We start from the raw sequence: 27,121 nt of genomic DNA on the forward strand, positions 1-27,121 counted from the left end.
AAAATGCATTGTTGAACCCAAATGACCTGTTGCTACTCCTTAAGTTACGCCTACTTCCTCATGAGTAGATAAACGTTTTCTCCCACTACTACACTGGCGAGATGCCTATATGATCCTCTGAGAGCCATGAGCAATCCACCAAATGAGAAATATGCGGTACTACGGGTTGGAAGATTAGCGTTGTGACAAGAAGGACAGAAGCGTCGTCATGAGACACTGCGCCTCCTCTTGTTTTCAGGTTGTGTAAACTCAGAAACGTATACTTACGTTTGGTTGTCCCCTTGTGCGGAATCATCGAATTTGTATACCTAAAATGGGAAAATGATGTGTGAGCGATAGCTTTCAAGATGTTCGGCCATGAGCATGATAGTTCTTCCAATCATCGAAACGATTTTGTAATTAATACGAGTCCAGGGGTTTTGGTTTTTCTACCCTCAGCTGGTCGTTAAACCTGCCCAACCGTTTACTAGACAAATGCTAAAGAATCTGCAATATTTCGCTCCTTCTACGCATGTCTGATTTGTTTTCGCCTCTCTTTGTCATTGCATATAACCCACACGTGATTCTCTCGTTTCCCATCTCCCAGCATGATACCAATCTATGTCAATCGGGAATTTGAATGACTTACTTTTCCGTACATGACATAATCATAATCTTCGCCTAAACCCATATTTTCACTTCTCCATAATTCCCTTTTTATTTTTTTGGTACCTTCGCCATTCTCTGAGCCTTCTCCATCAACATTCACTTCTAATTCTTCAGGAACAAGTGAACGCGCAATTGCTAGTGTGAACACCTCTCCGACTTGTAATGGATATAACTCATTCGCTAAATCTAATGTCAATGCCATTTGTAAATTGTGTGATGGGGCTGTTATCCTTGACACTGCATGATATCAAGCCGACAACATTAGCTTTAGCTTTAGGTTTCGTAGAATAGTATTCCTGGTGCGAAAACAAGGGAGATACCAAGGGAGTTGACAAGGTTGTCGAATAACCCCTAATAGATACTGAACGGAAACTCACCTCGATCAAATTTCTTCCCATCTTTATCTACAGTCTGTAATTGGAATGAACATGAGCTAAAGCATTTTGACTCGATGAAGGTAGTTGATCAGCTCACCTCTACGGTGAACCTGTCTTCGAAAATTATGTTAGTACCGTCCGCCATAATGCTGTTCTCGTTTTCAGACTTTTTAGAGGTTTAGAGGTTTGCTTCGAGGTATAAATGAAGCGGCCTGAATATTTATTATTTTGTTGATGTCTGTTGATGCTATGTCTAGTCTTAGACCGATTCAGATATGAGTTGGCGTCGCTAGATGGCAAGTCTATGGTGAGTAAGATGGTTGAGTATTGTAGAGAGAACGAAATCGATTATCCCTCGGAAACATCTCAATATCTCAAAAGTTCAAAAGTAACAAATGTTGATGTTTTGAGCCAGTAGATGATGATAATCGGAGAGATGTATTTATTCAGGTCACCCATTTAAATGTCAGATATCAATTCCATTTTGTGGTTTTTTTGGAATCTTTCGTTGCCGCTGAGAAATGAGATTCAATTGACGATTGATGATTTGTATCATCTCACAACACAAGACAAGAACGAGAGATCAGACGAAAGCACACGAACCACCCTATACACAGTCGATACGAACTAAAATCCAACAAACCAAGAAGAATCCAGCTCCCAGTAGGATATACGTATCAGGTGCACGATCGAATCAATCGAAACTTGCCGAGAGCCAAAAGAAAAGGATTCTCCCCTCGAAATATTCCCCTATCCCTACTTTTTGATACTTGATAATTCGATAAATCTATCAATTGATTAGACCAAGATGTCACACGGCGACCATTCTCGAGATCCATGGTGAGTGACTATTCCTTTCCTCACTCTTACCATGGATCTATCTGATATTGATGGATTTCTGTTTTTTAAAAAATTGAAATTTACGATTTTGTTTAGTCCATATGTTATCCTTAATGATTTCGGAGGTGCTTTCTCAATGGGTGCCATAGGTGGTGGTATATGGCATGGTATTAAAGGAGCAAGGAATAGTCCTAGGGTAAGTTTTTGTTTTTCTCCCGTCAATAGTATCTGTAAAGATCATGAAATCACCCTTTTCTTGCCATGGTCGTACCATGCATGCACGACCATCAGTATATCATGAACGAACTGACACACTCTATTTGGTCTGTTCCGTCTATAGGGAGAACGGTTCGTAGGATCCATGTCAGCTATAAAAGCCAGAGCACCAGTCCTAGGTGGTAATTTCGGTGTGTGGGGTGGATTATTTTCGACTTTTGATTGTGCTGTGAAAGGATATAGACAAAAAGAAGATCCTTGGAATGCTATCATATCGGGTTTCTTGACAGGTGGTAGTTTGGCTTTAAGGGGTGAGTGAAATTTTCCCACTATTTTGGGAAAACACTTCAGCAGGAGAAGAAGAAAAGCGAATTCATATATTGCTGTATAAAGGTGGAGAGAAAGAATCGCGAAATTAGAATATTTCTGTTGAACCGTTGGACTATTGGAAGGAAGGACTTGTCCGAGTCTTAATGAATTATCGAGCTAATACGATTCGTTGATTGCACTGGATAGCCGGTCCTCGATCAGCATTCGGTTCAGCTGTAGGATGTGGTATTCTCTTAGGTGTATTTGAAGGTGAGTTAATTACTTACACAAGATAGCTTTGGCCAAAATAAGTGGGAATACGAACCCTTTGCGAGTTGATAGCTGATATATCACTGATTCCCGTTACTAGGTGTCGGTGTACTCATGAATCGAATGTTCGCTCAACCAATCCCGCAAATGCAACGTGAGTTGGGAAATGAAATTTAGACCTGACACAAATTACAGAGTATGGACTCATACTGATAATATACTTTTCTTTTCAATGTCGTGTTTTTAGTACCTGAACAAGCACCAGCTACTCCAGCTGTAGCGTAATCAATTCACCATCACACATTCACACAAACAGTCCACAGCCTACAGCCTACAGCCTACAGGACACAAAATATGGATTCATTTACATATAAAGTCTTTTTCATGGAGGTTTGATTTCCTATGATTTTGTTTTTGACTCTTTTATTTGGAGGGGATTATTTGTACTCCACAAGTCGAACCAAACCCCAAAAACACTCTAAACACACTTCTCTCGCATGCATATGTGGACATATATTCATTCCAGCCGTCGCCTTGGGTGTGATCATAAGCTTGTGCATCGACGTGTTGAGCAGGATACGTCTCTGCAATTTTTGTCAATTGTTTATGTGCTATACATGATCGATTTTTACCATCTAATCTACCAAAAGTGCGTCATCGCAAAAATATTTCGTTCGGCCGGACATGAATAAAATATTTACATGAGTTCAGTTGATTTCTCTAATATTTTGTTTGATATCATCACATCTCATTTGATCTTGCCACCACTTTCCAAAATCTGTCAGGACCGACAACAGACTCGAAGAGTAGATCTACCCTTGTATCACTACCACTGGATAAACCAAGTGGACTACCATCGACACTCCATAATGTCGATAAAGAAAAAACAGATTTCATCGAGTCTTCAATCTGCTCTACGTCTACGCTGTTCACGATTCCGATCGATATCTCCTATATCGACATCGATATCGCCAATACAGACACAGACACAAGTACGAAAATCATATTATCATTCAACTTCACCTCCTGCCCCACCTACACGTAAATGTCCAAATTGTTCACGGATTATTCCATTACCTTTATCACCTTGTCCTGAATGTTCTTTTTTATTGACATTACCTTCTAATCTATCCCATCATTCACTATTATACCTTTCTTCTCCAATCCTGCCTCCCAATGCAGCGAGTCCGAAGGGGACAGGGACAGGGACGGGGACAGGGTATGATATCGTAGATGAGTTGAGTCATTTACCTGGTAATGGATTCGATTTGGATAAAAACGATTTAAGAAGTAAATGGGTAAGAAGACAAAGGGAATTACATCCAGATAAATTCACGTCAAAAGGAACGAAAGTAGTTGACCTAGCTAGAGAATTAAGTGGCAGAGTCAATGAAGCTTATAATGTATTAGGAGATGAATTGAAGAGGACAGAATATCTAGTGAGTAAAAACTTCTTTCCATCTCGAAAAGATTGACTATGGTATATAAATCGGGTGTTTATCTCTTCTATATATTCCCAAGTCAATTTAGTCTGTCTTCATCATTTGTATTATTCATCGTCCAAAATTCCCTTGTCTTGACAATTCGTACGACCCCCAAAATTATATCATATTTTCCATCGTCGAAAAGGGCTAACATTTTCAATCGTTCTTACAGTTATCAATACACAACAGGGCGACGGACGAAACAGATAAGCTAGACGATCCAATGATGTTGGCAGAGATCTTGGAAGCGAGAGAGGAATTGGAAGAAGCGGATAACGCAGAGGAGATACAAAGGATACGCAATGTCAATCATGGTGAGTGCACAATCGAATCATCCTGAACAGATTTTGGGTTATGAAAGAAGGGTAGATATATGTGAACTTCAGAATGGCCCGATTTTCTTACTTATTTGACTTGATTGTTCACCCTTGTCCCTTTTCCTATCTTTCCTGTGCTCCTTCCTCCCTCCTTCACATATTGCCTTCCTGCATGCTGTCTTGGACTGAATCAAGCTGACGCTTCACTCGCACATTCTCAATTAGAAAAAGTACAAGAAGTGATTACTCAATTACACGCAGCATTCTCCCAATCTCCGCCAAATGTGGAACAAGCAAAGAACCTAGCTGTACAATTAAGGTATTGGAAGGGATTAGAAAGTGCCGCCAAGGAAAAAGCTCTATAACACGAAAACACGAAAAGCCAGGGGACAAGTCATAAGGGGGAAATGAGATTACGCATTGATCAAACATCTATAGCAATAGTGGAAACAATATAGAGAGAGAGATAAACAAAGTGAATTCGCATTCATCATCGTCATGTAACATATCTTGAAGAGCCATCTCTCCTTCAGTCTCGTCTCGTCTCGTCTCGTCTCGTCTCGGCTTTCCTTGAATGACCATGACAGCAGGCATAGACCCTTCATGAGTAGCGAACTGATTCATGAATATGTCGATATTACCACATGGAACTGTCACAGACCTCGACATCTGCAACGATCTTTGCAAAGAACGGAAGAAATAGCATCGCCATCATATCAAACATATGTACGCAGATATACCTATTCAGCAGGATAAAAGTGAATCAAAGTAGATAAAGTTGAACGTATCACTTTGAAACCTTGTTTTCCTTTCTGAACACATATGAACGACGACAACAAGAAGAAGTATGATGATTAACCCGAATTGCTTGTGTCCATCTCTCAATTCAAGGACAGAACAAAAGAAACTCCTACAATCCCCAAACACCAAACACCACTTCTGATCATGGACTACCACATGGTATCATCTGATGCACCATTCCAATTCGATTCATTCGACATAAAAATTCAAAGGAGACTGAACAGCAAAATTGTACCAAACCAAAAATGAAAATGGAAAGAAAAACAAGTGCAAACGTTTTTTTGATCTAAGGTGATGTACCACCAGTTGAAGGTTTGCCTCTCAAAGAGAAGAATCTATATGGTTTCTTTTCCCCTTTATCATCTTCATCTTTTGTTTTGTTTCCATTGCCGTTCGAGGTTGCAGGTGAATTTTGTTCTGGCCATCCATTCGTTGTCGAATCATCATTAAATCCAGGCCATCTTTTACCAAAAGGCTGCCATTTCGCGCTTGCCAAAGCCTTTTTCTCACTTGAGGTAGGTGCGAATGGAGAAGAGTCGTATCCTGGTAAATTTAATGAATCGTTTGACGTGGTAGAATGCATGAATCCACCGAATGTAGAAGGTATGTTATCTGTTGAAACAGTTCCCGAAAACCATCTTCTGGATCCGGGTAAGGCAGGTAATCCAGGTATAGCAGGTGGTGAATTTGTTGAATGTAAATTATTGGCAGTTGTTTGACCTGTCATTGAAATCGATGATGATGAAGATGGTGGTGGCAACCTCGATGAAGAACTTGAACTTGACCTTTTGTAAGAATTCTCTTTTGTTTCTTTCAATTGTTTAGGTTCAGGTAAAGGTGATTTCCAATCATCCTCATCTTCCTCTTCTTCATCGTCATCATCATCAACATCGTCTGAATCACTAGCCGAATCATCTGCGTTCCCCTCTGCTTCTTTTGCCATCTTGAATACCGGACTACGTTCATCGAGATCAAACGAAAGTGGATCATCGAAAGTTTCAGGCAAATCCTCGTCTCCGGTCACCAGAGGAGTTTGATCACCTTCAAGTGAGCGGAACAGACCTTGCGGAAGCAAGTTAGCACTGAATGACGATGAGATGCCTCCGTAAGGGGAACCAGGTTCATGACCATAGATATCGGATTCAGAGTCGCTTGGAGGTGTTGTAGACCTGTTAGAAGGCTGAGGCTGATTTGCATGTAATGCAGCTCCAGGCCCAAAATCCTCAAATCCGGATATGTCTGGGCGACGTAAACCTTCCAAATCCCTTGTTGAAGCCGAATTGGGATGTTTTGAAAGATGACCAAAACCAGTAGAATTCGAATGAGCGGGTCGAGCGGTATATTCATATCCCAGATGAGGCATTCCAGCTTCAGCCATGTAAGCTGCAGCTTGACTTTGCCATTGATCCTGTTGAACTCCTCGTCCACCAGTTGGAGGTCCAGGTGGTCCGGGAGTAGTGTGGGATTGTTGATATCCACCATGAAGGTATCCTTCCTGGGCCGCAGCTTCATATGCAGCAGCCATCATCATCATTTCTTCTTCTGGACCAATTTTCCTCGCAGTTTCACCAGTCTCAATGATGGCTCTCAATCTTTCTTCAGCTTCTTTGATCAGTTGACCCAATCCTTCATTCCTATTTTCTATTTCACCTATCTCACTCTCTACAATCTCCATTTCTTTTTTACGTTCTTCGACAGCAACTTGAGTCATGACAACATGTTTCGCTCCTTCTTCTTGTATTACTCTTACACTCCTTTCACTATTTTCCATATTACCCTTCAATTCCCTAATTTCACCTTCTGCTGCCGATATTTTGGATTGTAAACCATCTCTCACACTTTCCACCGCTTTATACTTTTTCTCCGCATCACGACGAGCAGCCTCAGCTTGTCGTTTCTGTTCTTCCAGACTCTTAGTTCGTGATTTCAATTCTTGCCGCTCAGCATCATCCTCCTTTCGACGATTCCGTACCTCATCTAAGTTCTTCTGTAGATGAGCATGAGCGTCAAACACGAGTTGTTCATGAGCAGTAAGCTGTGCTTGAAGATCCGTTAGAACAGTCTGTGCGGCAGCGAGTTCGGCCTTAAGGGCGGAGACGATAGGTGAATTGGCAATTTCGGGAGAGTCTGCAGGTAGGACAGAGGGAGGGGATCCGATAAGATTGACTAATGACGGTCGACGAGATTCGGGAGCAAGTGGACTATTGGCTATTTGAGCAGGATGAGGATGCAAAGAAAAGGCGTCGGTGAGATTCGAGCTAGAATCGGACCTTCGCATATTTCTAGATCCCGATATTGCGTGACCGACAACAGCTTTGGCTATCCGTGTCCATTAGCATCGTATGCAATATACCGAAAATACTTCGTGAACAACAACTCACAACTTGGCAATGAGTCTTCCTTGTTTTGAACCGCTCGCATTTCTATCACACCGGCTTTATCGAGGTTTCTTTTCTTTCCCTTTTCCCTTTCACTCCTTTTTAGGAATTTCCAAGCCCATTCTACACTGGACGGTACAAAACCTATCAGTGACCAATGGCCCATACATCCGAACCAAATTACATGTCTTTCTTTGATGATGTGAGAAGCCTGTTTTCCTTTTGATAGATGAGGCGGAGTTGGATCAGATAGAAAAGCCGGCGGGGAAAGAGGTGACGTTATGGTTATTGAGCAGATCAGAAATGAACGATACAGTAATGTTGGGGTTCGAAGTGAGATGGCAACATGATTGGCAAAACGAAAAGGTGCGATAGTATGCGTGTGATTGTGGGTCGGTGTATCTATCCCAGTTCCAGATGCTGCACTTCTCCTGTCTGGTGTAGCATGAGCAGAAAGAGAAGATGAAGATGAAGGTAATTGTGCTTGTTCATCTGAAAGTTGAGTTGTTTCATCCGTCTCGGATCGTCTTATATCCGCCAAATGTCTTCTGAAGGAGAGCTCTGTGAGATGAGCTCGGAAAGACGATTCGGTGGGATTCGTTATGACGGCTATAGAACATCAAGTCAATGATGTCTTCTTTCCTTCATTTGCTTTAACCCCCTTGCACTGTCCCTTCTATACATGAAAGCGTGGTCTTCCCACATGATAGTATATGTGAATAGGTAGACTCACCGAAGAGGATGAAGATAGCAAAGACAGCTAACCAGAAGAACAAGTTTTTCCAATCTGTGACATCTCCATAATGATGATGATGATGAGATTGATTAAAACCTAAACCTAGACCAGATAACAGATACCTCCAACCGAATAACCCATAACCATTACCGTTACCATTACCATCTGACCAAACTCCACCTCCACTTGGAACCCAAACCGATTCTGAATCTATATCCATATTGACTGCCGAAGGAGAAGATGAGGAGTCAATTGAGGATAAACCTGTAAGGGAGTAGAGATTGTCCCTCAACGATCGGAGGGACATGAGCTGAAATATTTCCACAAATCAAACAGGTAAAGGATTGACCAGAACCAGACTGTTTATAAGTTATTGACAAGTTTAAAGCGGAAAAAGTGATGAATCGTCGTAGTCGTAGTCGTAGTCGTAGTCATCGGCGGCGGTATATACAACTTGTTCACTTGAAGAAGTCGCGCTATAGATGATAAGGAGAAAAGAAAAGTTAAACTTTCTTTTTCCCTTTCTGACTTTGCCGAAAGGACCTAGATGACCTCTTGATATATTCTCCCTCCGCGTAACTAGATGAAGTGGTCTGATGTAGTCTGATGTGATGTGTGATGATAAGGTATGTAAGGATGATGATTGATGATATGAAGAGATGGAGAATGGGTTATTTTTTTTATTTAATTTTGTGCTAGTAGTGTGTACAAAATAAACATGTGGTTGATGGAGGGTTATAAAAGTGCCACATTCACCTTATCACCGCACATCGCCGGATTCACTCTAATCCCCATTGCACTTCGCATCGTTGATAGATGTGATTCCCAAAAGGTCATTCAAGGATTCAAAGGTTTATATAGTGATGGAAATAAAGCAATCTACAACAACAACACAACAGATCAAAGCATACTATATCCCTTTCACCTCACCACCGAATCAAAGTGAGTATCGGCTGGTATCTAAATCCATATTCTTACCAGTCGTGATAGCTGATTGATCTATCATCATAGATGCCAGGTCCTCTTTATCGTGATCCATGGGCAGCAAGAGAAGCATGGAGGAAATCACCTATATTTAGTAACAGAGCCATGTTCAGGTGAGTGTCACTCTCGATCACTATCAACAACTATCAACCTACAAGAAAACAATGGTTGCACATGTATAGTACAGTACAGCTGATTTGTTGAACCAAATCTTTCACTCGATATAGAAACATGTTCCCAGGACTCGGTACGGCGGTAGTAGCATTCACAGCTTACGTGATATATGATGATTATTTCGCTAAGAAATCATCACATGATCATGGTTCATCAACGATTGCCCATTAGAAAGAAACTTTGAATTCGAAAGATGTGGTGGGAAGGTGTTGTAGGTGTAAAGGAGTAGAAACGACATGTATTACTATCATCATGGATTACTGGATCAAAAACGAGCGACAGGATTGAGAAATGGTTTGGTGTTCGATGTATTCAGAGAAGTTTGATACGACGGACCATTCGAGATTGTCTAATCCTTCCCACAATCAAGGACATATAAAAAGGGAGATCAAGACTCCGAAACGAAATTGAGGTAGAATGAACTCTATCGACCTATCTCGCTGAATGTGTGAGTATTTTGTGGAATTAAACAAGTTATGACTAAGGAGGATCTGTTTGTGGTGCACTTATCGATTCACTACCTCTCATCTTAATGATGTATACTCAACATGAAATGCTGTACTGAACATGAATTGAAGCCGCATTACTCATTAAAGATGCAATATGATATTTGAAACAGGGATTCTATGAATTTGGTATTAATCCGATCCAGTTTCGGCTTACTAGCTACTTCATCCTGATGAATTACTGATACAACCTAAATCCTAAACCATCCCCTCTCATCCTAACTATTGTATTCAAAGATCATTTAGAGAAATTCTTCGGTACCTAATTCGTAAATTTGACACCGATGAAATCAGCTTAAAATTCCCTTTTGTCAGAGGGAACTGTTGTTTTTTCGTTTCGGAAGAGGGGATTTATCACTCACTTCGCTTGGAGGTGCATCACTTGGACTAACGGTCATTGGAGGAACTTCATCTTGATCTAATTCTCCCTTATGAATGCCCCCTTTTTCCTCGTTATCGCCTTCATTATGATTATGATTGGGGAATTTACTTTCAAAGTCAACCACACTTAATTGTCTGATCAATAAACCCATACTGCCGGATTGAGAAGGTGCTCTAGATCTTCTACCTGACCAATATCCACTACCACCTCTTTCTCTCGTTCCTATTCCACCGTCATGCGCTGTCGTTGCTGTTGCTGTTGCTGTTGCTGAAGTGGGGCCGGGGGCAGGGGCATTTTCAGCGGAAGTGGCAGGAAGTGGAAGTTGGTTTGTATGAGTCATTGGCGTCATGCCTTGACCGAATGGATTAAACAAGAAACTGTTTGGTCGTCTATTACCACCTGTTCCACCTGATGACATACTGAATGACGTTGAATGTCCAGATTGTCTCCTTGATGCCCTCCCACTTCCAGACGCAGAGAATGGATTACCGAATGATTCTTCTGATAACGCAGTCGCAGGTGTTGAAGGTGAATGGTCCCTTGTTCGTGGTAATGATCGGTACCCTGATCCATTTGGGATTTGATGAATTATTCCTGAGGTAGAAGAAGACTTCCTCCTCTCTGGTGATACTGATGCGCTCTTACCACCACCACCACCAGCAGCAGCTTCGGCAGCAGCGATGATAGATTGTCTCTTAGCTAATGGAGATGACGAGATTAATGGGGTAAAGTTGGCTTTTGGCGATATATCTTTCGATGCAGATGATGGTCCAGCGTTTTGATCAGGAACGGGTAAGGCTTCTCCCTCTTGTATTATCAAAGGTGTATCAGTTATAGAAGAACCTTGATTATTAACTTGCTCTCCTTCGTCCAGTCCATCCACGCGCCAAGTTTCATCACCTTCACCCATCTCATCGTAATATTCTTCGTCGTCATCATCCATGGTTCGGACTTCCTGCCTGAACTCTTCAATCTCTCTTGAAATCGCTTCTTTCAATTCTTCTATTGTAGTCAACGACTCAACTTGTTCCCATTTGGAGAAGAGTTCAGGACATGCAGGTTCATCAGTTTCATCGTGATATGTGGCGAGATACGGATGTGACAATGCTTCAATCACGTCTATACGCTGTGAGGGGTCGAAAGCTAGTAGCTCGGACAGAAGATCAAGAGCTAGACATGGTTTGTCATCATGAATATAAGCAGATAAATTATAAAGTCAACTCACCATCGGGGTCAGCCTCAGGGAAAAGCTCAGAGAATTGAACTGTGGGAGAGTGAGGTAGTGTTTTGATATAGGCCAACGCCTATATTGCGATTTTAGCATGACTCTCGTCCCTGGGCGAAAGCTTTACTTACTTTCTCGCTACTAACTCGAGCCAACGTTTCGTCATTAGGAGTTCCCAGCACTCCCAGTATAAGATTTAATTGGTCGACATAGCTTGATATGACATTGATCGTTAGCTTTGCGTATTTACGGGGGATTGTTATGAACGCTACTTACTCCTTCCCCTTGAAGATAGGTTTCAAGCCGAGCAGTTCCGCCAATATACAACCAATTGACCAAACGTCGACTACGATGGATATGGTAAATATCGACCTAAGAGCGGATCTACGGTACAGGCCGGGCAGAACAGAACTCACTGGCTGTAGTATATCGTCGATTCGAAAGCATGATTTCCGGAGCTCTGTACCACCTTGTAGCGACGTCTTCATCGTTCAACAAATTGACGTCAGCTATCACCTCCTCGACAATAGTATATATATTGATTTCGCGAAGAAGGTAATATGATTCTCGAAAAGCTTACTCACATTCAGTCAATTTCAATTCCCCATTTTGATCATCTTCCCCTGTAAAAGGTTTAAAACCTCTTGCCAAACCGAAATCACATATTTTCAATTCACAATCTGAGTTTACTAATAAATTTCCAGGTTTTAAATCACGATGTATCACATTTGCAGTGTGGATGTACTGTAATACAGAACCAGTTTGTCAGTTACAATGGACAGGTATTCTAGGGACGTTGACGAAAAACGAAAGGTGAAGGAACAGAAGAACTCACTTTCATCCCGCGTAGTATCTGATATAAGAAATATTGGATATGACTGTTACTTAATGGTTGACCTGATCTTACTATCTGATGTAAATCCGCTTCCATAGGCTATCAACAAGTGACACGGCTCGGATCAGCAGAATCTCAGATATGGTATTCATTTCACTAATGATGATACAGAACTCACCTCCATATATAAGTAACTATGAAGGGAAAGCAAGATTAATCAGTAATGGGGATTACAGAAGGAAATTTTATCAACTCACATCTCATTGTAGCCTTCCCAGACGCTATCCAAATCGATTAGTCTAATTCAACGAATGGATTAGCACATCTACACTCGTGTGAAGCCATTCTATCGACCATCTTCCCTCATTCCATATTGGACCTCACAAAGGGCATGTCACTCACCCAGTCAAATTCTCATGTCCACCAAAATGTCTTAACAGAGTTATTTCCCTTAAAGCTCTTCTAGCTAGTATGACTTTGTCGAATACCCTTGTTATACACTTGACAGCTACCGGTTCACCTGAATAACTATCTTGTACGTTTATCACTAAACCATATGCACCTTGACCTAATGGTCTTATGAGTTTCCAACGTGATGGTAGGTGAAACAGTCGATTTAGTGTATGAATAGTTTGATAGTCCCTATAATAGTTCAAGATGAGATCGTCAGTACATAACAAGATAGTAGTCGTAGTCTTAAGATGATTCGTAGTCGTAGTCATAAGTGTAATTTCAAACATGCGGCGAAAAGAACAAATAGATTGAATGGATTGATCGTATTGCAGTAGAGAGTCCAACTCACCTATCTCTCAATGATTTCTCTGATAACGGATGACCTTCTTCTTGCTGTTCATTCAAATTCGTTCCTGCCGCTATACCTCCTGCATTTGCAGCTGCAGAAGACGAATTAGGTAGACCAGAACCGTCTAAACCTCTTTTAGCTGCAGCTGCCATTTTACTGGCGCCAGTCTGAGGGGTCTGGTTCACACTAGTGCTTGTACTTGTCGTTGCATTTGTATTTGTGTTTGAACTTTGTCCTTGATTATGATTGTGATTGTGATTGTGGAGTTGATGTTGAGGTGTACTTATTACTCCCGAGGAAGTAGATAATAAACCTGAAACGGATGTTGATGAACTTGCTGTTAATCCTTGTTTACTCAAACCACTTTTATCTCCTCCCATTCCCCCTCCTCCTCCACCACCACTACCACTTGCACTTGCACTCCCACTGCCAAACCCAGTAGAAGTAGAAGCAGCACTGTTTATTATACCAATGGGATTTTTCGTATTTCCAGACAAACCAATTGGCGGTCCTAGAGTCAAACCAGTATTTATATTTGATGTTGAAGGTGTTATCAAATATTGATTATGACTTGAATTTGTACTCGTATTAGTGCTACTTTGAGCTGCACCTGTCAATCCTGGAGCAGAGTTGTCAGAGGAGAATAAAGGAGCTGATGGAGGTCTGTTTATGTTATCTCTCCTATGGGCATGAGAAGAGATCACAGGCGATGAATGGGAGTGGGATGCTGGAGTGGGTCGTGGAGGTTGTGATCTGGGAATTAGAGGTGCGAAAGGTGGTGTGAGTGGTGATGACATCTTTTGTGAGACCTCTGCTCTGGTCTGGCCTCCTGTTCTCCAATCCTGTATGTACAGGAGCCGGCGAAGATTTAGGTCTGTCTTGGACGAGCAAATGGATGATTGGGTCTTGTCGAGGTAGCCAAGGTGCAAAAGGACTTGTGACTTATATAGCTTTGTATGATTGATCGATAGATGTTTTTGATTTGCTGTTGCTTTCCGGGTACCCTAGTCGTGATATGGTGTATGTAATTAATTATGATTTATGCTTGATATGTTCTCACACATGTCCAACTCTTTGATGAGCTTGCTGAAGTGAGTGAAGGAGAGAGTGAATTGATTACTATCGTTATGGTGTGGGCCCCCCTTCTTAGTCTTGATTATGATCAATCAAGGAGTCGTTTTAGATGTGATGCGATGCGATGCGATGTGAAGTGATTTTGTTCTGCGACAGTGATAAGGGACATGAACAGAAAGTCTATTCATGTGAGTGTACACTGTTGATATACGATGCACTCTGATGATTGGTGGGATGCAATGGGAGGCATGTATGCAAGAATGGAAGTCGACTGGTATATTTTTATTGTTAGATAGGATTGCTCTCGTACTTTGGATTATGTTTGAACCGCCGGGTTTTAACCTTTGACTTTTGATGGAAATCCCTCTAAGAATATCCCTCTAGCCCACTGTTTTTCTTTACCTTAGCTTAGCTTATTTATCATATCATGCCGACCGGTTCAACCGAATATTTAAGGGGGCCATGACAACGTACTGTCGATCACTTGCTTACTCATGATACAAATTCATACATCTGTCATACATATTGGTACCATACATACAGGATCAGGACTGAGAGAATATAAAAGAATCAGAGTTCGAAATCCCCCATTTTCAGGGCGTATATGATCTTCCAAAAGGATTCATTACGAGAGAAGAGATACCCGGATTATAAAATGCCAATGGTGAATTACCGGAGAGGACCAAGAGATGTTGGGTCGATTTGATTTCTGTTGGGGATAAGATGGATCTTCGATGCAAGGGGACACATTATTCAACAGCCCCAGCAGATCTGATTGCAGCAGCTCATGACCATTAAACATTATGCATCGCTATTTGATGTACCTTCCATCATAAAAGGGTATCGGAACTACATATACGAGAAACCATTTCTGTCAAAAACCAAAAAACCATTTACTAAATAAAATAGAGAAACTGAAAATCAAAGACTCCTTCAAAACGTTGATACAATATTAATAGGTCAATTCAAACTCAATCTTCGCTTCTCCTTTTCTCTGTCTAAATTCCAGCGATTCCTTAACCTTAACCTTACCCAAGGAGAATGGGGTATATGATTTGTCCAAACACAAATACTGGATCTACTTCTAAACCTGACAGTTTGACTTGACGTGTTTTTCTTTTCTCTTTTCCTTTTATTTCGTTTCATTCCTTCTCTTTAGGCGAACAATCTTTCCCATTAAACTTCATATACTTGATACCACAGCTCGTCCTGTCTGATTTCCTTTCGAATCATTATGATCGCACGTTACATTCCATCTCGAGCCTCACCCTTTTTATCTCAGCTATCATCTAAAATTCATGGTCCCAGTTGGGGTCACCTCTACCATTACTATTACTATTTCCTGCATTCGATGTAGGTGCACCGGCGGATCTACCGTTTGATCTTCCGCTTGACACATTAGTTGAGCTTCCGTTATTGTTTGCCCAGACATTGTCGTATTCGGCATTATTAGCCCAATCATGTTTGTTGTTGCTTGTCTTTTTATTTTGCTTCTTTGATGAACCTCTTTTAGATCCATAGTCTTTACCCCATTCAGGTACATCAGCATCTGTAGCTGCTACAGGAGGATAGCTGGATGAAGATGATGAGGCATTTGAGGATCGTCTTGCGGCTCGCTGAATGAATATGAGGGCTTAATAAGCTTCCGTGTGTATGTTTTTATTTGGCATCCAAGACAAGTGGGTACAGGACGCTTTGGACTTACCTCCCAACGATCACCTGATGCTGCATCGTTTCTACCGCTCTTCTTGTACGATCTTCCATCACCTACAGTGCCTTCGAAGTTGGCTGGGTAGTGCCATTTCTGTTGGTTAGGAGCTTGGTCTGACGGGAGTGGATTGATTAGCATGAATTGATTAGCATCCCGTCACGCAATTATAATAGAATGAAATTCAATCTCAGATTTCGCTACCTGGTATTCTCCCCAGCTGTACTCCCATTTGAATCTTCCAGTGATGCTCTTTTCCCCTACTGCAACCCCACGACTCGGTTCGTATGTATTAGAACATGACTCACCTGCATTATAATACTCCTCATCGTCTCCAGTCCATAACCCTTCGTTACGTCTTCTTTCAACTTCTTCAGGATTGGTAGTTGTAGGATCATAATTACCACCTTCTTCACCTTCTTCTAATTCTTGATCTCTCAATGTAGAATGAGCATTCCTCTCATCAAATCTCTTTGACCATTGACTCTTTTTGAGCCTTCTTTCTCGATCTGTATTATCAACAAGACCGTACTACATGACGATCCCATTCATCAGCACAATATCGATCGATGATCAAAGTGATTTGCCATTTCGAAACAGAGTGACAAGTAAACTCACTTTGATCGCCCACTTGGGTGTACGAGCTTTATTTTGATTGTTTCTGATATTTTGGATGTAGAAACTATTTCAAGAAACATCAATCAGCTATCGGCCAAACGCAGTCTCCAATCATACAGCTTACTTGTGGAAATGACATGGGAAGTCTGTGGAATGTGATTTCAATTATCAGCATTGCTCGTTCTCAATCGACAATGGGACTTCAGAATAAGGCCCACTGCAAGGGGAATAGGATGAATGAATCAAACTCACAACCACAGATACACAAAAAGACATTGATGAAGAAATCTGTTCCTATACCGAAACGTACCGCGACGGCTAGAAGAGATATGAAATTAGCATCGAACAAGGTATTTGTTTTGTTGTATTGAGAGTTTAGCGAGATATGTTACTGTTATTTCACTGCAGCTCTGATCCATGGGAACCAGAAAAATATCGTCGAGGACACCTTTGAGGAGCCAAGATGCGACGGGCCGCCTTATCGCGACCGAGAGCAGGGAAGGAAACGGTACTCACCGATAGGAGGTAGTAAGAAACCTAAGAGAAATAGCAAAGCTTGAAATCCATGATGTTTCTTAGGAACCAATGAGATCTTCTTTGGTAAATGATGATTTAGCGACATTGCGTTGGTATTGTTGGTCTTGAGATCTGGTTGATATACTCGTAACTCGTATCACAATTGATCGTTTTTGTTCGCGATGAGATTGATAAAAGGTAAACAATTGATGCAGTCACCTATATCCTACAGTATGTCGAAGGGGGGTGAGATGGATGGAGACGCAGCGGTTTGTTGTGTAAATGTGAGACGGACTCTCTTGACGAAGAAAGCGCAATGGAGGGTATGTGAGTGTTTCGGCCCGGAGGATGTGACGAAATCGGACAAAGGTTGTTTGTTTCACTTTTTTGATTAACGAGTAATGAGGTGTGTCCGACCTTGCCCACTCTAGGCAGTTTTATCTCGACTATTCACTCAGATAAAGATAGATTTGACGACTGATGGATGTATATGGATGACGATGTGTATAGCTATCCTATCTAATCGTCAACATTGCGATGTTAAGGGAATCAATCCACTTCCCCCTTTCACGGGTCCCGGATACCAGTGCAGCAGCATGGGACAATTAGAACCGTGACCGAAGGCACTCATGGGATATATACTGATAATGTCCGCCACTTTTGCATCATCAACAAAAAGCCACATCATTTTATTCTTAGCAAGAGTATGTCGACGTGCAAAGTGGAGGTTGTCCACCGTCTGAAACTGATTTCACACTCCTCCAGTTCCCCCTCTGTGAATGGCGACTACTTTAAAAAGGATATAGTTCTCACTTCCCATACCACTCGTTGTCTAGAACGTGAGGAAGAATACGAGAGGTGGGCTGTGTCTGCTTTATGTGAGAACCAACAATTGTGAATCGAAGAATGAATGGATGAACCACATGCAACGAGCATTGATGATGATGATGTTTATTATTAATTTCTCACACCGGTTCACCGAGAATCCCTCTTGACACAATTCAACTCCCGCACAGACACACACACACACACATATGTATATATACAAAGATTGCTCGTACTCAATGATCGGCTACGATACAACGACTCATCGCCTCTCTGATTTCTTGATCACTCTTCGCTCGTTCGGTTATAAAATCGTCGAATAAATGCCTCATAAAACTTTCCATGAATTGAACCCAAATCCGGAATCAAGATACGAACTCATACCTATAGCATCAACGCTAACGATTGACTCTGAGATCGAAACATTCGTTGAGAAAGAGGACCAGTATACTCAGCTCAGAACGAAGCTCAAAATGAATGATTATCAAGAAGTCAAACAAGCGAGGCATGCTTTGCCTACGAGAATGGAGAAGCTTTACCTGGGTGTTGGTGAGTGAGACATCATCATATATTCGTACTACGGTATAGAGGGGATGTTTATCAATGCTTTCTTACGATTCTTGGGGTATAGCTGCTTTCGAAGCTATTACTATCACTGGTATAGCATTTGGGGTGTTTGGGTTAGTACAGGTGAGTAGGAAGCCCAACTCTGCGACCAAGATTTCAGATGGAGTGGACAGAGTAAGTTGATGAGCTTTGTCATATAGGAGAACGTTCAAGCTCAAGGAGCAAAAGTCAGGACTGGTGAGAGTGTTCACCACCTCAATCAGCAACAGAGAATTTCATCCTAACTGTCAAATATGGGCAGTACCTGTGTACTTAGCGGTTTTTATCATGGCTCAGTGAGTGGCAACACTTTTGATTTTATGCATACAAGAAGGGCTGGAACAGTTATGCTCATTCATCGTTTGGATGGGCAATAGAATATTCTCCGTCTTGTATATATTCGATGGTCTCCGTGCCAGGAATATCGTTCAGGTGAGATTCTGAACCGTTGCTGGTTTGACCTTCGATACTTGAAAACATGTTTTGGAGACCACACAAGCTGATATATGTATTTGTCTATAGCTTATCATGCATCTTTTCTTCAATATCTGCATGCTAACATATTCCATCCTTCAAATACCTCAAACGAAAGATGCTTTAGGTGATGAAACCGCCCCTGATGCTTGTGGGAAATATGAAGTGAGTAACCGCCCTAACCATTGAAAAGGTTGACGCCTATTTACAAGTTCCCATACTGACCTGATTTTTCTCATCCCTACAACCCTGTGTTCAGAGGTGTACAGGTCCCGACTCGCTCTATAACCTTTTGGAGAGACTCATGATTGTTCCTCCAATCATTTTCGGTTTATGCACTATAGCATTCTCAATCATGATTAAATATGTTCATGCTCAGTTTGGGTGGGCAGTATTTCATTTAGTAGGAGCATCACCTGAGCTCAAGCGTGAGCACCTTCTTTCAGAACACCAAAGGGAGTTGAGGGTGAACATGAAAGCTGATGCTAGTCTGATCAGGGGCTCATAGACATTATCAAGCCATGATCAGTCTTCTAAAAATGCTCCTATTTTTCGCATTGGCTTTTTGCACTGCCGTGAGTATCATTGTCCCATTCGAAAAAACAACAAATGGTCACTCATGGCTTAGTATCTTGATTCTATATGCAGATGCTTATTCTCGCGACGGCATGGGACGCTAGAAGAGCTGAATTGTAGGTCCACCCAGTCGTTGCTCCCTAATACTACTTACCGCTTCTTCCCTTTGCCAAAATCTTTCGTTAGTATTGACTGACTCTTCTTCTTTCTTCACTGTCAGTATCATCACCATCATAGCTTTTCCATTGGTCATAATTTTCATGTTGGGTTGTGGATGGGCACTCAGAAAGGAAAACAAGCCGTGAGTCTTCTCAAGAGAACCGCCTTTAATAACAAGCAGGAAGCGCCAGCGCTGATGTAATTCCGGGGAAAGGGTAATGGCTGCGTGTTTGGTACTCATGGTAGCTGGGATAGTCTACTTCATGTGAGTATGGACGAACCTGACGTGAAGATGAATAGTGTATGCTAAAGTGAAATATGTTCTTTTAGTTACAAATTGGCTACCCTGTGGTTACCTCGCACGCAGGGACTGTACATTAATACCAAGATCACCATGGCTATCTTCTGTGAGTTGAGGATTGCATGCTGTACATATCAGCTCATCCCTGATAACCATGCTAACTTCCCTTCGTGTATTTAGCCATCTTTTCGATCATCATTTTGGTAGCCACTTTTACTCTGTCGCTAGTGTGCATAAACGATTTTGGTAAAGGGTTGATCGACGCTCATAAGAACCCCGCAAATAGGACGAGCTTGTGGAGTCTACCAGCGAATGCGAGACTCGAGAAAAAGATGGAAGAAGCTGAACGCACAAGGAGCGAAGGTGACACACCGATGCTAGGGACGGAAGGCGAGAGGCAACAGAGATTAGTCATTGAGTGATCTACGTTTGGTCCGCACTGATCTCGGAATACTCTGAGAGAAGTTCACGTTAGGGTCTTGCGTAGTGCGTGTATAATATGGATAGTCTGCCTTGCACGATCGATGTATATACTATCACGATCCTCCTAGCTAGGATATGCAAGTTCGTAAGCACAGTTAGTGATTGTATTTCTCTGAGTAGTCCATTTATCTCTCACTATGACAATCTGCGCTATCCTGTACAATTGTACAGCCTTCCACTGTATCAGGATTTCCCAAGGGCTCGCTCTATATGACTAAACACTATCCTAACAAACGTTCGATGACTTGGTATTCTGCCACGCTCGGTTCCAGCACAGATTAAAATTGTAGCACACCTCATCATGTCGATCCTCCCGCCCAGACTGATGTAGTATACTGATCTTTGTCCCCACGATCTTTTTACGAATTCTCTTCCCAATCACTCTGACGTACAAGATCCCAATCACCTTCTACTCTATGTATTTTCCTTAATCTGGCTTTGAAAGTAGCATTCGAAGCGTTGCTATTGATTGGAGATGAGCAGGAATTTGTGCAATGTTGGATAGCTTGGGGTTTTAAAGCTTGATTTTGGTCCTCATCTTTGTCTTGATGTTCATTGTCCTGAATTTGGCCTTCGTCTATATTTGGATATTCATCTTCATCTTGAGCCTGATCTTCATGCGAACACTCATCTTGCATCTCAGAAGCAGAAGCAGAAGCAGGAGCAGGAGCAGGAGAGATGATTCTACTATATCCGTCGGCATATAACGGTTGTGGGTGAGTACCTAAAGGGTACGGATGCGAAATTATTGGTGAGGCAGAAGGGGACTCGGAATGGTTTTTTGACGATTTACGTATGAAAGAAAGTATTATACCCATTCGCCATTGATTCTGGTTTTCAGGAATGGCCAATCCGGTTCTGGTTCTGGATTTGGGTGATTTGGGGTATATGTTTGCGGGAGAGTAGGGCGACTTCTGCGAGTGATAAGCCTTCTACCTTTTCAGTTTGAGCAATGAGTGATAAGTCATCAGAAATAAGACAATCGAAAGATCATACCAACTATCATCAAATGCGTTCATTCTAGTAGCGAATCCCCGGTTGAGCGTGAGTTTGAACGTGTGAAACACGCTCTCAGGGCGTTTACATCATGGTTGACATTCAGGTAAGTGTATCAGATGTTTGATCATTCCAACGCGAGTAAAAGGACCGTCATACAGGTATAATGATTTCAGCTGCAAATTAGATCTCAGTGGATGTATATACAGCGTTGATGCTGGGAAAAGTAACATATCATGAAGCCTTTGAGGACATCATCTTGGATACTATGTCCGCTGTCTAAAAGTCGAAGGTCGAATTACGTCATCTCCCGCGTGAAAGTGATGATTTCGCCAACAAACAAAAAAGAGCCAAAGCCGAAAGACATCTTGAGTTAAGTATATTCAAGCATATTGAAAATAGCTGACATCCTCCATCATCTGGTTGTTGGGTCTCGTATCAGTGACTGGTTTTCTGGTTTGGGACATACGATAGATATGAGCAAGATCATAATAGCTATTAGCATAGCGATAATGACGATCCCAAACGTACTAGCTCAAGCTCAAACTACACCCAAGGTATTGGTCTACACAGCTACAGCTGGATATAGACATGATTCCATACCTACTGCGATTCAGATATTAGGTGATAACGCTGGTAAATATGGTGTGGAATTTACCTTTTCAGAGTGAGTCATCCTGTTGGATTGTTTGCTGTTTGGTTCCCCTGTCTTTTTACTACAGACGATTGACATAAAACAAGCAAGCTGAATAAGTGATTAATGATTGTAATAGGGATAAATCATTGTTCACGAATGAGACTTTATCGACTTATGATGGTGTAATGTTTGTTTCCAATTCCGATGAAGGTATGTGTCACCTGTATTTGCTTCTTGCGATTACCCCAAGTACAGGGAAACCAACCGAAAGCTGACTGATAAACGCTCTTTCGAATTTAGTACTGGACCAATCGGGTCAAGATGCTCTTCAGTCCTTCTTTCAATCAGGAGGTGTATATACAGGTGTACATGCAGCTTCAGCATGTCTATTCAATGATGAGAACTATCAACAAGCAATGGGAGGTATGTTCGTATATTCCTTTTTAACGAGTGATCGTATTTGATATCAAGTGAAAACGTTTTACAGCATTCTTTGATTATCATCCACCTATACAAACTGCAGTGAGTATATCGAGCTCAGCTGTAAGATTCTATAAAGTGCTACACAGCTAAGCTCCCGAGCTTAATGTAGACTTTCGAAAGAATCAATAATACACATCCTGCTACTGCAAATGTTCCTGATAGATGGACTTTCGTACGTTCGACTCAAGGACTTGCGCATTCATGATATGAGAAACAAAATATGACTGACATATCCCTTGTATCGATAGCAAGAAGAGGTATATCATTTCAGGTCGAATCCCAGAGATAATGGTGCTATTGTAATTATGACAGTTGACGAATCGAGCTATGTCAGTGAGTAACAAACTTTCATGTTTATATACTTTTGCCCCCCATCGACAGTCAAATCATAAGTAAAGTCAGTATGTTGACTTGATGTTTTTTTTACATGATGATGATTACAGATAATGGGACATCAACTGGAAATTATCCATCAATGGGCGATCCACATCCTATAGCATGGTATATCGATTCACCAAATTCAGCTCAACCTCTTAATTCAGGAATCGAAAAAGCGGGTAGATCATTCTATACTTCTCTAGGTCATCTGAATTCTAGTATGTCCAAGTTCCCGAATTCCCATTCAGTCATTTCTTAGTTAATGCTAAGATACATACTGATATATATCAAATTCGCATTTTATTAGCTTGGCAAGATGAAACTTTCATTGATCATGTTATGTCAGGTTTGAAATGGGCGTTAGATGGAGCCTCGACAAAAGCCTATGGTGTAGGTCTAGTGGGAAATGGAAATGGAAGTGGCAGTAACACTTCGAGCAGTGGTACTGGTAATTCAACCAATTCAGCTAGTGCTGGTGGTTCCTCAACAGCTGGAAGCTCGACAGCACCTAGCGCAAGTGTAAGCGCTGCTTCTGGTGCCGCAAGCGCTAGTTCAGGTTCGTCGTCTGGTGGGACGGCTGTTTCTGTTTCAGGAAAAATAGCTGCATTAGGAGCAGGACTGGTCGGCTCCGTAGCCCTAGGTGTCGGATTAGTGTTGTAAGGTTCGCGACTCTTGAGGATGGTGTACATTATTCGAGAGCAGAGTGAGAGTAGAGGTCAAAACGGACAATGCGTGGAGCTTGATCCTGTCAGATATCCATATATGTCTCAAATGCAAGGCATGCTTTCATTCTCTCGCCTGACAATGTAATGTTCATTGATGACCAATAAGAAAGTGATGTTCATTTCACAAAGCTCGCTCTATACCTCTGCCCCATGAAAGATGTCTGTTAAACATATACAAGGTAATGAAGAAACCACCAGTATATTTGGACGACGGCGCCCCGGTGAGATACCGCTTCAGGCACGAACGGATATCTATGCTTAGCGAAAGATTAATTAGGTGATCGAACAGTCACTCATCTCTTCCGAGTCAAAGTATGGTGTTCACATTTCATGCATCTTCGTTCTACTGATTACACTCTGAAGCTAAAGCTAAAGCTCGGTGAAAAGGATAAAGAGAGAATACCATGCCTAAGATTGATATCGATTACTCGGTGTACCTGGTCACGGGAAGAGAATTCCTTCCAGCTGGAAAAGTATGTTTACCGTCATTCAATCTGCTATCTCTATACTAATCCAGTTGATACCACAGGACTACTACGAATCTCTCGAAGAGGTAAGCTGGCTTATTTTCATGTTGCATGTTGGGGTACTCAGGCTGATAGAAATATTCTCTTGACAGTCATTACAAGGAGGTGTTACTGTCGTCCAAGTAAGAGAGAAAAATGCGGATACGGGAGAGGTAAGTTGGTACTTTACCTTTACACATCTGTTGATTACTTTTGAAGCTGATCCGTGGTGAAATGACTAGTTCATCCAAGTCGCTAGACGTACAAAGGAGATATGCGATCAAGTGAGTAATAAACAACCCCGAAGACAGAAAATCTAGTGAAATTAGCTTCAGTGCTGATTTACATGACTTTAGTATAACGTACCTGTACTCATCAATGATAGAATTGATGTTCATCTTGCTGTTGGTAAGTTCAATATTCCTCAACTCTTCGTACTCTCTCAAATCAGCCTCACCTTACTAGTTGTGGGATTCACTGAATTTCTTTCCATTCTTATTGTTTGCCCTGAATGTAACCCCATTTCTTCTCAAATCGCTCACTGATCACATCGATTCATAGGGACCGCGGGTATTCATATCGGTCAAACCGACTGTCCAATCTCTTTAGCACGTACTCTGATAGGCGAAGACGCTATCATTGGCTTATCAGTAAGGAACACCGACGAAGCGAATAGGGCTATAGAGTCAAAAGAATCTTTGGATTATATCGGGATTGGTGCAGTTTGGGAAACTGGTTCTAAAGATATTAAAGGTAGAAAAACATTAGGTCCTGATGGTGTTGGTGAGATTTTGGATGTGATTCAAGGACATGGAATTAAGAGTGTTGCTATTGGTGAGTCTTAATCCACAACAATCTTCTTTTTTTGCTATTCGGTCTCTGCTCTTCTGTACACTCTCTCCCGTATCTTACACCTCTACATTGGAATATGGATACATAATGAGCAAATAGGGAGTTCATTCATTGCCAGTGCAATTGACTTGATTCAACCTTGACAGGCGGTATACACCTTCCTAATTTACCTCAACTTCTACACGGATCAGTCTCACCTTTGAACTCAAATACCTTGGACGGAGTAGCTGTGATTTCCGACATAGTAGCTTCTCTCCATCCTAGAGAAGCGGCTACGGACCTGAGGGAGATTGTCGATTCCTTTAAACGGGCTAAGCGTGTATTGAAAGGTCAACAATCCGTTTTCAGTATCTTGCAAGGACGAGATGGGTTGAATGAAGATCAATTGATTAAAGGCGTTGAAGGTTTGATGGAGGTTTTACAACAGGAAACTCCTCTTGTCAATCAAGTGAGTCTAATTGTGCTTCAACGCAATCCACTTGTTGTGTATCTTTTACCTGTTCAAAATGCGGATATGATTTTTGCCCAAACGCTCAGAAGGGGTCAACCCAAATAAATAAATTGATCAGCACGCTAACCCAGATTAACCTATCATAGCTTACAAACAAAGTCGTAATGAATGATTCGGCAAATGTCACTTTGGCAGTAGGAGCTTCCCCAATCATGTCTACTCATCCCAGGGATGTTCATGATCTAAGTCCAGCCATCGGAGCATGTCTAATCAATTTTGGGTGAGCCACTTTCTTGTACCCATAATAATATAAGACACAGTTTCTCGCTGATACACGCTGCGATAATTTAGCACTGTGGACGATAAGGAAGGAATGAAAGTCGCAGGTAGACAAGCAAACGTTAATCGAAAACCATTAGTATTCGATCCCGTAGCTGTTGGAGCTACTTCCTACCGGCGTGAAACTGCAGCAGGTGAGTAGTAGGGGGTTTTCCACAAATGAAAAGTCGTTGCCTTATCGAGAATGTTCTAAGCTTATAATCGGATGGCAGAACTCCTTGCACATTGGCAACCAACTATAATCAAGGGGAACGCAGCTGAAATTGGTGCAATGGCTGAATCTACCGAAGTGATGAGTAGAGGTGTCGATGCTGCTGGATCAGGGTTCAAAGATCCTGGATCTGTGGTCAAGGCTTTGGCACGAAAGAGGGGTGAGTCATATCTCATGAAGGAAATGTTCCTCGTCATCTGATTCGAAGATTCTCGACCTGACTTTCGCTAACGTCTGATTCATAGCCGCTATAATAGTATTGACGGGACCTACAGATTACATATCAGACGGATCGTTGGTCATCAAAGTATCAAACGGATCACATTACTTGGAAAAGATAACTGGATCAGGTTGTCAAGCAGGTTCCTTAATAGCTTGTTATGCAGCTGCATCAAGAATCAAATACCTGAATGAAAATGACAGTTTCGAAGATGATAGTCAATTAGTTCAAGGTGATATGTTATTAGCTTCTTTAGCTGGGTAAGTTCATTCGAATTGCCATTCCCCCTCCCCACCCCCCTCTTTTTTGTTCTGAGAATTCCCAGATTTAGATGTCTTCGCTGATTCCATGAATATTTCCATCCGAAATATAGTATCTTGATTTACACTGTTGCATCCGAGGTAGCAGCCGAAAGACAAGATGTGAAAGGCCCAGGTACTTTCAGGTCAGCATTGATTGATGAGTTGTATAACCTAACTCCGGAAGTAGTCAGAAAGAGGGCTAAAGTAGAGATATTATAGAATGGAACAGGATATACGTACATCGTACACGTAAAATGCAAGGCACATGTACATGTATATGCATGTGCAGCGTGAATGAGTATCGATTCATAGAGTCATTTGTTAAAGTCAATGATTGGATCTTTGCTTGGATGCATTCTTTGCATGTTTGCAGTGTTCTTGCATGTTGTTGAAAAGA

The 27,121-nt window shown here is 41.7% G+C and overlaps 11 protein-coding genes across 11 annotated transcripts; 6 read left to right on the forward strand and 5 right to left on the reverse strand.

Moving 5' to 3' along the window:
* Nucleotides 1-50: 50 nt before the first annotated feature.
* On the reverse strand, nt 51-1,170 carry IL334_007224 (uncharacterized protein; the record flags this gene model as incomplete). Its single annotated transcript, XM_062938917.1, has 5 exons — nt 51-159; nt 268-308; nt 629-885; nt 1,026-1,059; nt 1,123-1,170. The coding sequence occupies 5 exons, from the start codon at nt 1,168-1,170 to the stop codon at nt 51-53; spliced, it is 489 nt and encodes a 162-aa protein (XP_062794968.1).
* A 663-nt stretch (nt 1,171-1,833) lies between these two features.
* IL334_007225 (uncharacterized protein) lies at nt 1,834-2,945 on the forward strand (the record flags this gene model as incomplete). Its single annotated transcript, XM_062938918.1, has 6 exons — nt 1,834-1,865; nt 1,962-2,061; nt 2,206-2,392; nt 2,598-2,660; nt 2,761-2,814; nt 2,908-2,945. The coding sequence occupies 6 exons, from the start codon at nt 1,834-1,836 to the stop codon at nt 2,943-2,945; spliced, it is 474 nt and encodes a 157-aa protein (XP_062794969.1).
* A 584-nt stretch (nt 2,946-3,529) lies between these two features.
* Nucleotides 3,530-4,826, forward strand: IL334_007226 (Fe-S protein assembly co-chaperone HscB; the record flags this gene model as incomplete). The annotated part of the gene is made up of 3 exons (XM_062938919.1): nt 3,530-4,099; nt 4,317-4,458; nt 4,687-4,826. 3 exons carry the CDS (start codon nt 3,530-3,532, stop codon nt 4,824-4,826), a joined length of 852 nt encoding a protein of 283 aa, XP_062794970.1.
* Nucleotides 4,827-5,548: 722 nt separating this feature from the next.
* On the reverse strand, nt 5,549-8,683 carry IL334_007227 (uncharacterized protein; the record flags this gene model as incomplete). Its single annotated transcript, XM_062938920.1, has 3 exons — nt 5,549-7,581; nt 7,644-8,249; nt 8,374-8,683. 3 exons carry the CDS (start codon nt 8,681-8,683, stop codon nt 5,549-5,551), a joined length of 2,949 nt encoding a protein of 982 aa, XP_062794971.1.
* Nucleotides 8,684-9,387: 704 nt separating this feature from the next.
* Nucleotides 9,388-9,705, forward strand: IL334_007228 (uncharacterized protein; the record flags this gene model as incomplete). Its single annotated transcript, XM_062938921.1, has 2 exons — nt 9,388-9,473; nt 9,588-9,705. The coding sequence occupies 2 exons, from the start codon at nt 9,388-9,390 to the stop codon at nt 9,703-9,705; spliced, it is 204 nt and encodes a 67-aa protein (XP_062794972.1).
* Nucleotides 9,706-10,278: 573 nt separating this feature from the next.
* On the reverse strand, nt 10,279-14,081 carry IL334_007229 (uncharacterized protein; the record flags this gene model as incomplete). The annotated part of the gene is made up of 12 exons (XM_062938922.1): nt 10,279-10,302; nt 10,403-11,592; nt 11,648-11,726; nt 11,779-11,860; nt 11,924-11,993; nt 12,064-12,129; nt 12,232-12,391; nt 12,483-12,581; nt 12,661-12,676; nt 12,740-12,781; nt 12,885-13,124; nt 13,285-14,081. The coding sequence occupies 12 exons, from the start codon at nt 14,079-14,081 to the stop codon at nt 10,279-10,281; spliced, it is 2,865 nt and encodes a 954-aa protein (XP_062794973.1).
* A 1,566-nt stretch (nt 14,082-15,647) lies between these two features.
* IL334_007230 (uncharacterized protein) lies at nt 15,648-17,306 on the reverse strand (the record flags this gene model as incomplete). Its single annotated transcript, XM_062938923.1, has 7 exons — nt 15,648-15,974; nt 16,064-16,182; nt 16,375-16,597; nt 16,685-16,748; nt 16,809-16,830; nt 16,937-17,002; nt 17,201-17,306. 7 exons carry the CDS (start codon nt 17,304-17,306, stop codon nt 15,648-15,650), a joined length of 927 nt encoding a protein of 308 aa, XP_062794974.1.
* A 1,042-nt stretch (nt 17,307-18,348) lies between these two features.
* Nucleotides 18,349-20,563, forward strand: IL334_007231 (uncharacterized protein; the record flags this gene model as incomplete). Its single annotated transcript, XM_062938924.1, has 13 exons — nt 18,349-18,574; nt 18,657-18,715; nt 18,793-18,829; nt 18,894-18,927; nt 19,009-19,063; nt 19,154-19,270; nt 19,365-19,533; nt 19,604-19,680; nt 19,754-19,797; nt 19,902-19,982; nt 20,055-20,105; nt 20,171-20,247; nt 20,322-20,563. The coding sequence occupies 13 exons, from the start codon at nt 18,349-18,351 to the stop codon at nt 20,561-20,563; spliced, it is 1,269 nt and encodes a 422-aa protein (XP_062794975.1).
* Nucleotides 20,564-20,983: 420 nt separating this feature from the next.
* IL334_007232 (uncharacterized protein) lies at nt 20,984-21,442 on the reverse strand (the record flags this gene model as incomplete). The annotated part of the gene is made up of 1 exon (XM_062938925.1): nt 20,984-21,442. One exon carries the CDS (start codon nt 21,440-21,442, stop codon nt 20,984-20,986), a length of 459 nt encoding a protein of 152 aa, XP_062794976.1.
* A 654-nt stretch (nt 21,443-22,096) lies between these two features.
* On the forward strand, nt 22,097-23,778 carry IL334_007233 (uncharacterized protein; the record flags this gene model as incomplete). The annotated part of the gene is made up of 8 exons (XM_062938926.1): nt 22,097-22,287; nt 22,394-22,467; nt 22,558-22,680; nt 22,745-22,779; nt 22,850-22,912; nt 22,989-23,073; nt 23,184-23,336; nt 23,426-23,778. 8 exons carry the CDS (start codon nt 22,097-22,099, stop codon nt 23,776-23,778), a joined length of 1,077 nt encoding a protein of 358 aa, XP_062794977.1.
* Nucleotides 23,779-24,247: 469 nt separating this feature from the next.
* On the forward strand, nt 24,248-26,943 carry IL334_007234 (hydroxyethylthiazole kinase; the record flags this gene model as incomplete). The annotated part of the gene is made up of 12 exons (XM_062938927.1): nt 24,248-24,316; nt 24,373-24,396; nt 24,463-24,522; nt 24,592-24,633; nt 24,706-24,757; nt 24,911-25,183; nt 25,348-25,649; nt 25,799-25,932; nt 26,004-26,125; nt 26,204-26,362; nt 26,448-26,682; nt 26,796-26,943. The coding sequence occupies 12 exons, from the start codon at nt 24,248-24,250 to the stop codon at nt 26,941-26,943; spliced, it is 1,620 nt and encodes a 539-aa protein (XP_062794978.1).
* Between the last annotated feature and the right edge of the window lie 178 nt (nt 26,944-27,121).

Source organism: Kwoniella shivajii, chromosome 10 (genome assembly GCF_035658355.1).
Source record: "Kwoniella shivajii chromosome 10, complete sequence".
NCBI classification, from domain to species: domain Eukaryota; kingdom Fungi; phylum Basidiomycota; class Tremellomycetes; order Tremellales; family Cryptococcaceae; genus Kwoniella; species Kwoniella shivajii.